Source organism: Podarcis erhardii (assembly GCF_964252035.2).
Source record: "Podarcis erhardii genome assembly, chromosome: 14".
Taxonomy (NCBI): Eukaryota; Metazoa; Chordata; class Lepidosauria; order Squamata; family Lacertidae; genus Podarcis; species Podarcis erhardii.
The window spans coordinates 38,500,716-38,515,598 of record NC_138503.1 but is presented as its reverse complement, the minus strand read 5'-3'; the positions used below and the strand labels follow the sequence as shown (position 1 = coordinate 38,515,598).

Genomic DNA, 14,883 nt, shown 5'->3' with positions numbered 1-14,883 from the left:
TTATGGAATATAATTAATATTATGGAATATCTGACTGCCAGGAATGAGAAACAAGCGATATTAATGTTTGTGGATGCAGAAAAGGCCTTTGATAATATAGTATGGGGTTTTATGCTGAAAAATTTAGAGTGTATGGATGTGGGGAAAGAGTTCTTCAATGGAATTAAGGCAATATACACAGAACAGAGAGCTAAACTGCTAGTCAATAATGTAATTACAGAGGATATAAAAATATCAAAAGGAACAAGACAGGGTTGTCTGCTCTCGCCATTATTATTTTTAACGGTCCTAGAGGTCTTTTTAAGTGCGATTAGACAAAATAAATCAATTAAAGGGGTAACAGTGGGGCAGAATGAATATAAAGTGAAAGCCTTTGCCGATGATCTGGTTATAACAATTGAAGAACCACTGGAAAGTGTAAAAGAAGTCTTGGAGGAAATAGAACAATTTGGAAAAATGGCAGGATTTAGATTGAATAAGAAAAAGACCAAAATAATTGTTAAAAATATGGAACAAAATAAGATAGAAATAATGCAACAACAGACAGAGATAGAGGTTGTGAAAAAAGTAAAATATTTGGGGAGTTGGTTAACACCCAAAAATATTGACCTGTTCCAGAATAATTATGTACCGGTTTGGAAGGAAATAAAGAAAGATCTAGAGGTGTGGGGCAGAATGAAACTGTCCTTTTGGGGCAGAATTTCCACAATAAAGATGAGTGTGCTTCCAAAGATGTTATTTTTATTTCAGACTATCCCCATTATAAACGGGATAGGGATTTTTAAAGAGTGGCAAAAAGTGATTTCAAGGTATATCTGGCAGGGCAAGAAGTCAAGAATAAAATATAAGTTATTAACAGATGTAAAAGAAAGAGGAGGCTTCGCCCTGCCAGATATGAAACTATATTATGAAGCAGCATGTCTTTGCTGGTTAAAAGAATGGATAAAATTAGACAATAAGGAATTATTAGACCTTGAAGGTTTTGATAACAGATTTGGGTGGCATGCATATTTATGGTGTTATAAGAAGAAAATTCATAAAGGTTTTGGGAACCACATCTTCAGGAATTCGTTGATAGAGGTATGGGACAGGTACAAAAATTTACTGGAACCAAAAGTTCCACACCGGCTATCTCCGTTAGAAGTTATGAGTGTAAAGAAAATTAATATGAGAGGCAACTGGATTACATATGGTGAAATGGTGATTAAAGAGGAGGGAAAATGGAAGTTAAAGCCATATGAACAAATTAAAGAACATGTATATGATTGGTTGCATTATTTACAGGTTAATGAAATGTTTTAAAAAGACATAAAAGAATGTGGATATGGAGAAAAAGATTCAAAGTTTCAAGTAGATATAATAAATAATTAATGTAAAATTCTGTCAAAAATGTATAAAATACTGTTGGAATGGAACATGAAAGATGAAGAGGTTAAATCGGTAATGATACAATGGGCCAAAGACTTCGGTTATAATATACAATTTGACGATTGGGAAAAATTGTGGAAAGAAAATCTGAAATTTACTGCATGTACTGCGTTGAAGGAAAATGTTATGAAAATGTTTTACAGATGGTATATCACACTGGTAAAATTAGCAAAAATGTATAAGACATGTAATAAGTGTTGGAAATGTAAAGAAAAAGAAGGAACATTTTACCATATGTGGTGGGAATGTAAGAAGGTGAAAGGTTTCTGGGATGCCATTTATAATGAATTGAAAAAGATGTTAAAATTTACTTATGTGAAGAAACCAGAAGCCTTTCTTTTAGGAATTACAGGGAAAGAAATAAGAAGAAAAGACTGTAAACTCTTTCAGTATGCAGTTACAGCGGCAAGGACTTTATTGGCTCAAAAATGGAAACAAGAGGAATTACCGACAATAGAAGAATGGAGATCGAAATTGACAGACTATGCGGAACTGGACAAACTAACTGGGAAAATCAGATATGCCCAAGACCAAAGGTTCATCGAAGACTGGGGAAAGTTTGTAGAGTATCTGAAAAATGTATGCGATATACAAACAACGCTAGTGGGGTTTCGAGAGGCGCTGTAAAAACTGAGAGGCGCTGTAAAAACTGAGAGATATTGTCAAAAAAGAAATAGAGGGGAGAGGGAAGATAAACAGCAATATGTGTAAAGGGAATGCGTAATTAAGAGATAAACATGGAATTCCAGGGAAGCTGAAGGAAGTCCAAAAGAGATGTTTTGTTACAATTTGGTTAAAAATGTATAAATGTATTGGAAAATTATATATATATAGCACAAGTAGATAAATAGGTTACTATTTACTCCAGCAGGAAGGTAAACGGTGTTTCCATGCGCAGCTCTGGTTCGCCAGAATCAGCTTAGTCATGCTGGCCACATGACCAGGAAGCTGTACGCCGGCTCCCTCGGCCAACAAAGTAAGATGAGCACCGCAACCCCAGAGTCAGCCACGACTGGACCTAATGCTCAGGGGTCCCTTTACCTTTACTTTACTTCCATGGAAATGTACATAGCGCTGCAGGCACCAAGTGGAAATCAATTAGGTCTAGTTGACAGTGCATTCAACTTCCAAAACCATCTCAGATTTTCATTTCTATTATCCAGACTAGACCAAGGCAGGTACAGTTAATTTAATTTTCATACTTATGAACACAGGCTTTATTTGGTTATGCTGAATGATGTCCTCAGGGACATTAGTGCTCTGTAAATGCATAACTGTCAGATTAGACAATAGTATGTGATTTGCTGGTGTAATTAAATAAAAATGATCTCATTTAGAAACCTCATTCTGCTTAGGATTTAAACATACATCTCTATCTTCTTGTTTGCTCTTTCAGTGGCTGAAATTATTTTAAAACTTGAAAAATGAACTGTGAATTATTTGCTGAAAGGTTGCTTTTGGATAGAGCTAGCTGGGATTTTGGGGTACATTCTGTTACTCTTTTCAAATAAAATTTGTTGAGCAAAATTTGTTTCAGACATAAATGTAGCATGATTGTCAACAGTCCTGACGGATTGCGGCATGTCTCTCTCTTGGTTCCGCCCCCACCCCCCGAAGTTGAGCCTCTGTGATATGAATTGGAGAAGGCTAGATTTTTATGTCTTTCTATACCAGTGAGAAGTTGCCCTGGCAATCAAACATGTATCCAGTTTTTTACAGGGATAGATTAAGAGATTTGCTGAGTTTCAAGTCAGAAGAGTTTGTTTGGAAAATAGTATTTCAGTTGCCTTTAAATGCTTGGCTAAAGCTGCACCAGGCAAAGAGCTTTGCATTTTCAAAGGGAGATGGTATTTCTTATCTCTTTTCACAGAGAAGATTAAAAACCTTCTCCATGCAGGACAAGCAATGTGTTCTTAGGTGAAAAAATGTGTGTGTGCAATGTGTGAATTTCTTGCATATTGTTATGTTTAAGAATGTTTCTTTTTGCCATTATTGGCAGAAAGAAAGAGCAGAGGTTGGGGGGGGGGTTACATAGGTGACTGAGGGAGTATTATGACTTCATCTTTCCATCTTGTGCACATGTGCGCATATGCTAAACCTGAAGCGACACTGGATGTGTTTTTGTAGATCAAAGCAGCTATAGGGGCTCCCAAATTAGATAGGAGAAGCAGCATTGTGGGAGGGGGTGTAAGCCTTTCTTCAGTGCATGATTATTTCCCTGATCTAGTTTGCCTGCTGAAGTTTGCTCCATGGGGAAGAACAAAGCTGCACTGTACACATACTGCAACCTCCACTTGCCACGGATGCTGAGATGTACCTCCTGAATCAGAACATAACCCTTCACACAAAAAAACCCACCACAGGCCTGTGCAAATATTGCCCAACTTGCATATTCTAATATTGGAAAGAATAGCAAGGAGCAGGCTGGAAATGGTTGAAAAATCCTCCCTCATCACTCTTCTATTGAACAGACCAGCATCCCAGTCTTTTTCAGTGAAGATGATACCAGCTAGATGCGTTTTAAAGTGCCTCAGATTTGTTCAAAGAATGTGGGTTTACATAATTGGGACCCTGCCTGTATCATCCTTTTGGTTTGCACTCAAATACCACAGAGGCCTCAGTAATATAGCCTATCATAGCTAAACTCTATTTTTGGTATCTTCTGGTTTCTGCCTGGCTGTTTTCCAAGAAGAAATATCTGAGACATGGCTAATGATCCCTGGGATTGTCTGGTTTGATGCCTCTATAAACATTTTCCAGTTTCTTTTTCCCACACAGAGCTGTACCTCTGGCCTCGCTGCCATTCGCCCCCCCCCCCCAGTATTTCATAGTGAAAATGTATTTTATATAAATCATACCCTGTGGACAGACAGATGTTTATATCTAGCGAACATGGGAGTCACGTAGACACTCACAATATTGGGCCACTCCCCACCTCTAGACATGCTTGACCCTAAGAGCTATAATAAGGAAATAGCTTCATTACTCTGTGCGTCTTTGAGAAACAAGCTTCATATCACTTGCCTGTTTCCTGTGTCTTCAACATCCCTGAGAATCGTCCAAGTCCCCTGTTCCTGCCCCCCTCATTTAATTTCCTTTCCTTGATTGGTTTTAGACTCTGCAATGCCTAAACAGTATTCCTTTGCAAGTACAGCCAGAGACACGATCTCTCTGTCTGAGTACAGCACTCATTATAATAGCGTCTAAGCATCCTGCTCTTTGGGCAGCAACAACAGCTCATTCATAACCACCATGATTGCTCTTTGACAAAGAAGCCCACATCCCATTCAACATCTCCAGGGCCAAGTGCTTTCTAAAAGAAAGAAAGAAAAATCTAAAGAGATTTAGGCAATTCTTCAGACCAGGAATGGGAGACTTGTTCAGTGTGAGGGGACCTTCTAATGGGTTGTAGTATTTGGATAACATTCACATCCAGAGAATCAGCAAGGTACTACAAGCTCAAGGAGATAGAATGGACTTCAAACAAAAATGAGGCATAGCACTTCTAAATACTCCCTGAAATTTTGCAGAAACTATATGAATTTTAAAACAACAACAACAACAACAAACAGGTAGCTATGTTGATTAGGAGAAATTTGCACTAAAATGCTGATGAATTGTATGGATTTCCCCCCTTGTTATCTGATGTGGAAATGTAGAGATGGGAAAAATGAGAAACCTAGATAAACCCAAACTGACAGATTTGCCTATCCCTAAGGCAATCAGTGCTGATCATGGGGCCTGTTTGCTGCTGATTCCAGGGGCGGACTTTGGTTTTTCAAATTTCAGTGGCACCCTGTACAAGGTCAAAATTTTGGACATGCACCCCTCACATTCTGTTCTGTTCAATTCACTATGTTATAGTTGCAGCGTCCTACAACAACCCTAAGGCTTGGTGCCCAGTGCAGCAGAACTGGTCACGCTGCCCTAAATCTGCCTCTACGCTTTGATCCTCCCTACTCTCTGTAGTCTTTTAGACCTCTTATTAGCACTTCATTTTACTGCTTGTATAAACCAGGTTTTGTCTCTGTTGCTTCAAGTAGATTATACACAGGTCCAAATATACTGTATACTGAATACCGTAGACTGTATTCTACATATGATCACACCACACATGTAAGAATTAGGTGCCTGAAAAGTAATGCTATATCGGCTCTCTTTTTAAAGGACTGTTACCTATGTAACTGTTTAAATTAATTAAACAACAACCATTTAGGCCTGATGAGACCTTACAAGACAAGTAGGAGCTTTTGGAGGCCTTCTAGTGATCAGAAGTAGTGGTGTATATTTCCTCCCTTGCCCTGAGCTAAAAGAAGAGCTCTTTATCTTCCACTGTGAAAAGCAGAAGCAGAATAAATTAGTGGAAAGAAGCAGCTGTATGCAAATTGGTTAATTTTGTGTACTCTATTTGAGCTCTGTGTGCTTCTTAACAGTAGTACAGCTATATTAGAAACTTCTTTGTCATTCTCTTCCACAATGGAACTGAAAGGTGCAAACACCTTAGACTAATTTGGGTTGCATTTTTTTGGAGTTTGCAGAATTTGGCTACCTTCTCACATAGTTCCCCCCCCCCTTCTCCTCTAGCACAGTGGCAGGGCTGGTGCGCATCCTGGGGGCGTGGCATGTGTCCTGGGGGCGTGGCTCACCACCTGCGGGGGCATGACACCCAGTGCGGGCGGGCTAGCAGCTGCGATGGCACCCTACTGGGATCACGCTGCCAGGAGGGGTGCACTCCCCCCACTCCTCTTCCTCTGCCAGTGCTCTAGCACGAAATGGACATAGATCAGGTTAGAAGTCAGCTGTTCTGTTTCTGTGTATCATATGAAACATGGTGTATTAGTTAACACTTGCTCTGTGTCAGTGTGTAAATCCATTGAACATTGGCTGTGTGCCAAAGCTTTTAAACCGATCTGGACTTTTTGTGCAGCATCTGCTTTTTGACACATAAGGCTTTTGAGAGTGCTGGGGTGGTGTCACTGCCAGATTTTCTTGTGCCACTCTGGTTTTCAGAGGCAAAAAATGTACCTTATGGTCCTCCCTTTTCATGCTTGTGCATTAAGACGCACAAGCTTAAATCTTAAGTTGGCTTAAGTTGAGCTGCTCAAGATTGATAGCCGCCACAGTATATTAAATTCTGTCCCATTAAAAAAGCAGTTAAAATAAGGAAAGGGGAAAGGAAGAATAGGGAATCTGTGGTCATCCATATACTATTGAACTGCAACTCTAGTCATCCCCGACTGTTGCCCAGTCTTGTTGGGTCTGATGGGAATTGTAGTCTTCTGGAGACCCAAGCTTCTCCTTCCATTTGGGGCTATATAATTTCCAAAAAATTGACTCAAAATGTAGTGGGTGGCTATGATAGAAGTTTAGAAAATCATGCATACCTAGAACTTGTAGTTATCCAGTGAAATTGCTTGGCTGTGGATTCAGAACATGCAAAAAGAAGGGTCATCTGCACAGCATTGATGTATGGAATTCACTGCCACAAAACACGGTGATGGCCATAACAGGCGATCAGTGAAATGCATGGAGATTTATTGACAATTGTTAGCTATGATAACTGCATGGAGCCCCACGTTCCAAGGCCACTTGCCAGTAAATGCTGGTTGCAGGAAAAACAACAGCATGAAAGGGTTATAACCCTCACATCCTTCTTGTGGGCTTCCCAGCGGCATCAGGTTTGCCACTTTGATAAAGAGGATGCTGGGCTAGATATAGCCCCTTAGTCTGATCTAGCAGGGTACCTCAGATGTTCTTAAAATCATTTTGTTCTCTGTTTCGTCCAAGAGCACAAACCAACCAGTGTAGTTGGTTGGCTGGATGGCTGTTTGCAGATACGTTGTATGGCAAAGACGCCTCCCAAGACAATTATTGCGTTATACTTCAGAAGCAGTTTAACACAGGAGTTACAGCATATCTTTGTAGCCGCACAACCGCAGATCTTTCTTCTATGGAATAACTTTTTGTTAGGTTCTTTATTGGGAATATTAAATGATACAAATAAATAGACCAAGTCTTCTCATGCCATTGGTATATCACAAAAATAGCATAATGAATTTGCAGTAATATCTACAACATATGGTGCATTACTGGAGGTTAGTGTGTAAGTTATTGGTTTGTGAATTGGTTTAAACAAAAACAAAGGGGATACAGGATAGAACAAAATTAATAGGCAGATCTTTCTGAAGGAAGGCCTGGGTCAGGGTTGGGCAGCTTTGTTCAACTGGAAACCACATCTGAAACAAACGTTACAGTAATGGATCTGTCGGTACCAGCATGAGTGCTAGAAAATTTTCTTTCTTAGAAAAGTAAAATGCAGACTTCTCAGTATTCTAACAAGACCCTATGATCAGGAGCAACAACAGCCACTCCTGACATGGACTGTGGACTTCTAAACTGATGGCATTTAACTGATTGGCTCTTGATGAAGTGTCAAGGGGAGTGTCCCTTTGTGAGCATCTCATATGATGTCTTCATCTTGGACTAAGATATAATCTGGGTCAGGAAAAATAAATAAGCAGCCGACTACAGGCAAAATTGTGAGAATCTGTTGAGGGTGGTTTCCTCAGTCACAAGCAGGCTGAGATGTTGGGGTATCACCTCTTCAGAGGAGGCAAGGGGGGAAAGAGGATATTCTAGAACAAGTCTATGGAAGCTCTGGAGCTGGTAGACTCTCATACCATTTGCATTTTTCCTCTGCCACTTCTTCTGCAAACTGTGTCAGCATTAGAAACAAAGCATGTTTTATCCCTCCCCACCACCCCATCTTGTCTTAACCATTTAGTAAGATTTACATGAACAAAACAGAAATGGAACATGAGTTCCATGCAGGGCTGCATGATTTAATTACCGTATTTTTTGCTCTATAAGACTCACTTTTTCCCTCCTAAAAAGTAAGGGGAAATGTGTGTGCATCTTATGGAGCGAATGCAGGCTGCACAGCTATCCCAGAAGCCAGAACAGCAAGAGGGATTGCTGCTTTCACTGCGCAGCCTGCATTCAGTTTGGGAGGGGACGAGTATGGCTTGTTTTTGTCCCACTTTTAAGCCCATTTTACATTTTGAGATGAATACTGACTCGTATGGGTACCAATATGTGACAGCAATTGAATAAAAACTTAACTGACAAGAGCACAATATGGGCAAATTGATTGTGTTATGTCAGATAAGACAGGAGTGGGGAACTTTTGGTCCTCCAGATGTTGCCAAACTACAACTCCCATCAGTGCTAGCAAGTGTGACCAGGGATGAGAGCTGTAGTTCAGAAACAACTGGAGGACCAAAAGTTCCCCACTCCTGCCTGAGATAAGGGCGTGTCCAGATGAACTGTTTATTGCAGGTTTATCCTGATTTGCTAGTACTAAGCTTACAAGGAGGTTTGGATATATCTGATCTTCACTGAACATTCATTCTGATTTCTTTGCGGGGAGTTATATGAAAATAAACATTCATCCTGATTTGCTTGTGAAGCATTTACACATCATCCTGTTAATCATTCTTTCATCTCACACTTTTCAGTGTATTTTCAAGTCATCTTCCGAACAGCAAAAAGGCAGTTTGCGCTAGGGCAACAGAACACTACAATGGCTTTCAATTCAACAAACCTAAATTTCCAGGTATGCGCAAAATACTGACAGCCTGGATGCACCTCAAGGAAGCTGAGTTAGAGAGCGGCTTCTGAGAAGTGCATTTTCTCAAGCCATTCTGAATCCCCCTTCTGAGTTTGGAGAAGGCTATTTGAAAGAGGCTGTAGACACATGCTTTTCAAGCAGAAGATCCCAGGTGCCTTCCTTGACATTGCAAGTGAAAAGCGTCAAATGGCACAGTGGAGCTGAGTATATGGGGCAGAGGGGGCTTCAGCCCCCTCAATATTTGGGGGAATGGCACTCAGCCCCAGTATCTAGTTCGTATGGTGCGTTTTAATTGGTCATATATTCCTGCCACCATCTCTGAATGCTTACTGTCCCTCTCCACACCTAGCAAAGTATTGCCACCTAGTGAGCTGGAAATCACACAACAAAGGGTAAAACCACGCATGACACTAAGTCATGTGTAGTTTTTCTCTTTACTTTTTAAAAAATAAAATAAAATAAGGTACAACCAGGGAGGCTGTAATCTGCAACATGAGACCTGGGCACAGGATGGGGCTGCTTAACCCTTTCCCTTACATCAGGCTTCTGACTAAAATTGCTTTCCCATCCCTCTTAGCTTCTTCAACAGGTGAAAATGTATGCCACTTTGGCAGGAAGTCTTCAGTCTTTTTTTCCGGCATTGCTAAGGCCTTATTTCTAACTCAAGGTTGGGTGCAGGGCCTGCAGGTCTGCATTTTTTCCTTGTCTCTGTGCTATAATTTTACCTATGCCATTTCTTCATTGTATACCAGCAGGGTCTAGATGAAGCATTTAACAGCAAAGACACAAATGAGAGCTTCTCATCCCATTGGAGTTGTACCTGTCCACAAAGGTGCACACTTTGGCCTGGTTTCAGACTTGAGTTTGACTTTTATGGTGTCTCAAAACTTCCATTTTGCACCTCCTGCTAGAGACCAGGTGTACAATTGTCATGACCCTAACTTGCTTTCTATTTCCCGCTCTCTTCTATTTTCTTTCTTACTTACTGGGGCTCAGACTCAAGAGGTGCTGGAAATCCACAGCCTCTCTTAGGTGTGCAGCCCTTTTCTGGTTGAGCCGTGAGATGCTTCAAAGTGCTTCAAAGTCAGGTCTTCCCATGTGTCAAGTGCCGAGACCTGACTCGAGAGGTGCTCTCTACATAACACAAGATAGACAGTGATGACGAAAATCAAAACTTACGTTTGACAGTGCTACGAGATTCCTGGAACCCAGCTGGCTCCGAACCCCAGCCCAAGGATTCACATTCACGCTCTGCCCCTTGCCCATGCCTGGCACCTGTGCCTGCACCTCCTCGTCCCTTCTCTGCCAGCCAGCACATCTTCCACAGCCCCACACTGCGCTTTCGCCCATCCTCTAAGGTCTGATACACCCAATTGGGGGTAAAGGCAGCGGCGTTGTTGAGAATAAGTGAGACCAGAGCTACCAACACAGCTGTGGCTACCAGCTTCTGGACAGTCATATCTGACTGTCATCAACCGCTGGCAGCCTCTCTTTGTAGAAGATCCAAGAGTCCCGATCAGCTGCAGTACATTTAATTGGGGCTGCAGATGGGAGGCCGGCGCAGGATGAAGTTATGAATGGCTAGAGAACATCACCATTCATTCTCAAAGTCAGCTCCTGGGGGGTTTCTGATTGCACAAAGAGCGACTAGGCAGAGAGGGGCAATCCATATAACGAGCAGAAGCGAGGCTTCCAGAGTTCTGTCTTCCCAAGCGGTGCCTTATCCACCTTCCTGCACTTTGAGCAGAGCCAAGCTGGTGAAGAGCTGAAAGATGAGGTGCATTCTTTCTGGAACCAACTTGCGAAATGTTGATGTAGGAAGTGCTGCGTTCTTGGACAGTCGAGGCTAAAATGCCTGCAAACGGTGCCGGGTGCCTCAACCTTCTGGAACACAGCTGTGAGAGGAGACTAAGATCTGCATAGGAGTTAGGCAGCAAGAGCTCTTAAATCGTTTCACAGCTGCCCCAAACTCAGAGCATCCCACAGACGCAGTAGAAATTCATTCTTAACACCAAGAGAAATTCTGAGGAAAAATTCAACACTTATTCCCCGAGGAGCCCTGGAAAGCTGGTGTATTCCAAGGAAATCTGTTCTGCTGCCCCTGTTCTTCTGCGAATGTCAGGGCTGTGTGAGGTAGAAGCAGGACAGCAGAGCCTCTGCTGCAAGGAAGTTTTTTCCTCCTATCTCTCAATGGAGAGGAAATGGTTGTTTTTGTGGCTGTTTTTGGTGAGCCTCAGGGCGTAGCCGGCTGCAACAAACAGAGCCACTGCCACAGCAGTCAGATGTGAACAGGATGTGTTTCCTGAAAGGAAAAAGACTAAGGGAGACTTCTAAAGTTCCAATTTCTCTCTCTCTCCCCTGCCCTCCCCCCATAAGCCTCCCCCCTCATTCCAGTATTCTCCTCCCTCTCTCTTCCTTTGCTTCCCAGAAAAATGTAACCAGTTCAGTGATATTGTGTTAGTAGGATTAGTTTTACAGGTCCTTTTATGTGCCAGATTCAGCTGTTGGGGCTTGAGCCAATTATGAAACCCGACTGGGAAAATCAAGGCTTTTCAGGGACTAGAGTTATCTGGGCCTCTTCCCAAGCAAAATTAAAAATCAAACTCTCAGATCCTGGCAATGAAAGCAAGAAGTTTGGAGATTTTTTTTTTTTTTTTAATTGCTTACTGACAGGAAAAATAACCAAAAGTATGTGAGGGGAAATTGTCACTTGGGAGTTTCTCTTGCCGTATCTGTCTTCCAAAGACAAATTTAGCATCGCATCATGCTGATGTGCACTTTATGAGAGTAATTCCATTTGCAGGACAAAAATTGGTCATGTTGATGAGTGCTAAGGACAGTCAAGCAACTCTTTCTCCAGTGTGTGTGTGTGTGTTACTACAGCTCTTGTCTTTATTTGCAAAAGCTAATTTTACTTTAAAATATGCCTTTCACATAAAAAATTGAAAACAGCTAATGACCTGAAAGTATTCAATCAAAATAAATCTATAGTAAAAAGCAGTAAAATGCTTGTAAAAACAGACAGCAGATGTAAAAAGAACAAAAGCAAAAATGTATATGAATAATATGAAACAGTGGCAGAAGTATCCAGTAAAAAACACACACCTGGCAATTGGAGCAATAAATAAATAAAGGTGCAACTTGTGCTCCTCATTCATATCATATCTCTATACACAGTTCCTAATATAGTGGTAAAACTAAATCAGTGGTGGACAATCTGTTGCCCTCCAGATACTGCTGGACTCCAACTCCCTTCGTCCCCAGCCAGCATGGCTTAATGTTTAGAGATGATGGCATTCATCAGTCTCAAGGGACAATGGAGTACACTTACAGGGGTGAAATCAAAATGCTGCCTTAGCAGCACCGAAGTGACCTTCTTGGAGTGCAAGCCTAGGCAGTGTGTATGGAGCTCCCAGGCTGCCCAGACAACAATACCCACTTCTTGGCATCTCTCATGTGGTCCAGAGGAAAGTATAGCAATGCATTTGACACCAGCTGGGCTGCAGGAGTTGACGGAAGGATGTGTACAAGGCACCATCCAACTGTCTTAGGGACTCAACTCTGGATTTATGTAGGGTTTACTCCTTAGCCTTCTCTTCTCCTGAAGATATCCCTCAAGGCAGCGGACGTTTAGAATCAAAGTGTTTCTTCCAGATGGGCTACCTTCCCAGTTGATAAGCCCCATCTGCCCCTAACTTTCCTCTATAGCACATGCAGTAATCACCTTCTTTACCATTGGGCACAATGTTGGTCTTGTCTGCTCAATTTACCAGAGCCTGTTTTCACATGCAGGGCAAGTTCTTAATTTACCAAGGGTTTGAGATCCATGGCAGATCTGGAGCAATATCTGGAGGGTCACAGACCTGCCTCCCCCACCCCCCACCGAACTACAAGAATGTTAAAATAAGAATAGCAGCTAACTGTAGCTTGAAATCAGTATGTTTTGCTTTTTTAAATTTTTGAATATTCAAGGTTGTAGCTATCTCAGTTATGCTCAGAGTAGGCCTACTGAAATTAATGAAACTAAGTTAGGTATTTCCATTAATTTCAATAGTAGGGCTAGCATTGGATACAACCCTCTGTGCCTTTCTTCCTTTTTTGCATAATTTTTGTGTTAGTTGTATCCTTCACTAAATCCAAACATGTGTGATGATTATATCTTTTTAAGCCCAAGTTACAGATGTTCTTGGCTTTCTTTGGGAAACAACAGATGCTTATATCCATCTTTTTCTTTTATAAAAAATAAGCATACATATGTAGACGGTAGAATGGACTGGGAAAGGGGTGATGTCTGCGCAACAGAACTGAATTGGTTTAACTGTCATTTGTTTCATCAGCAAATTCTGCCTCGTTTGGGATCTCTAACAGAGATCTGCACCGGCACCAAACTACAGCTATGAGGATTCTCTGCAGGATGTAATGATAGCTAAAACCAATATAACTTGGTATCTGCTTTGCTTTTGCTCCTGCAATGCTAAAATACATGGGTGAACAGCAAATAAACCAATTATAAAACCTGGCTTTTTCCAAATGCACAACCTAAGGGAATTATTACCTGTTATTATAGGTATCGTGCAGAAACTTCACCCTGTTAAGTTGACTGAAGCCAGTGTATGGCAGGAGCTTGGTGACATGCGCCAGAAATGGAAGTAAGCTGTACAGTGGCCCTTCCATATAATTTCCAGCTGTCATTTGTGTGCTTGAAGCAAACCGTAGAGGAACCCAGAGCGGAAGGTGTTTCTGGGGACTTGGGCATCCTTCTGTTTCTACTTCTGAAAGTGGAAGCGGGAGGGAGAAGTATGAGCCAGCTGGGAATAGTGCTTTGCCCTCTTCCTGGCCCCGGCCTAGGGTGTGTTTTTTTAACTCAGGAAATCTTGAGGTCCATTTCAGCTATATAGTTCTTCAATATGGCTCCCATCCTGATGGGGACCTGACAGGATGATACTTTTCCTTCTCTAGTTCCTGTCTCCTCCTGGGGAGGGAAGCAGGTGGGGCTGGGTAGAGGGGACAAAGTTGTTTGTACTGTTCAACATTAGGGTTCTTCACATTTATTTAGTGTTGTGTTGCTGCTTTTTTCCAATGAGAACGCTGAAATTAGTCATCAGGCATTTATACTGTGGTTTTCCTGGGGTTTGTGGAGTTGTTTGCAGCTGTCACCCAGACAAAGCCAGCCCATCACATGCTCCTATTGCATGGAGAATCAGTATTTTATTACCATTCAAGTCACTAACCCAGCTTGCTGGTAAATGGCAGTCCTTGGCTTCCTACTTCTATCAGTGTGGCTGAGTGGTAGCTCAGTTACATCACTGTCAGGCATGTCACACACACAGCCCTTTACCCCTATCATTTTTTAATCCCACATCAGTTACCAGTTGTCTCTCCCCCACAGTTTAATATTACGTTCTTCTGTGCTAATCTGCTGGAGCATATTTGTCCTGCAAAAGATAAAATTTCTCCTTCCCCCACCCGCAGCAAAGCTATCCCCATTGATTTTAATTCAATGGGAAGTGACTTTCGCAGTGTTAACATGGCATTGCTGCCTTCTGTTGAGTAGATGTCTTTCTCCTGCAAGGTCCCTAACAAGAAGGGCTGTAGCTCAGTGGTATATCTGGGTAGACCAATGGCCTGACTTGGCATAAGGCAACTGCATATGTTCCGTTGGACAGCTGAAGATTTATTGATTTTAAGAAAGGATGCTCAATCATAGCCCTTGCAAAATTAGGTCATATTCTTTAGTTCCCACATCTAGTGGTGAAGTTCATTTTTACATACTTTGTTTTTGTGACTTGTATATGTCACTAAGGTACTGCAATGTTCTCAGTTTT

The 14,883-nt window shown here is 41.7% G+C and overlaps 2 protein-coding genes across 2 annotated transcripts in view; one reads left to right on the top strand and one right to left on the bottom strand.

Annotated features, from left to right (window-relative positions):
• Positions 1-11,385, bottom strand: part of TMEM204 (transmembrane protein 204) — a 40,603-nt gene extending 29,218 nt beyond the window's left edge. Inside the window, exon 1 of the mRNA XM_081840091.1 lies at positions 10,238-11,385. Within this exon, the coding sequence (XP_081696217.1) occupies positions 10,238-10,517 (280 nt within the window). The 5' untranslated portion in view covers positions 10,518-11,385. The remainder of the gene's footprint in view (positions 1-10,237) is intronic.
• The window catches only part of IFT140 (intraflagellar transport 140), a 91,945-nt gene that overhangs the window by 62,503 nt on the left and 14,559 nt on the right, over positions 1-14,883 (top strand). The gene's annotated exons all lie outside the window — the stretch shown is intronic.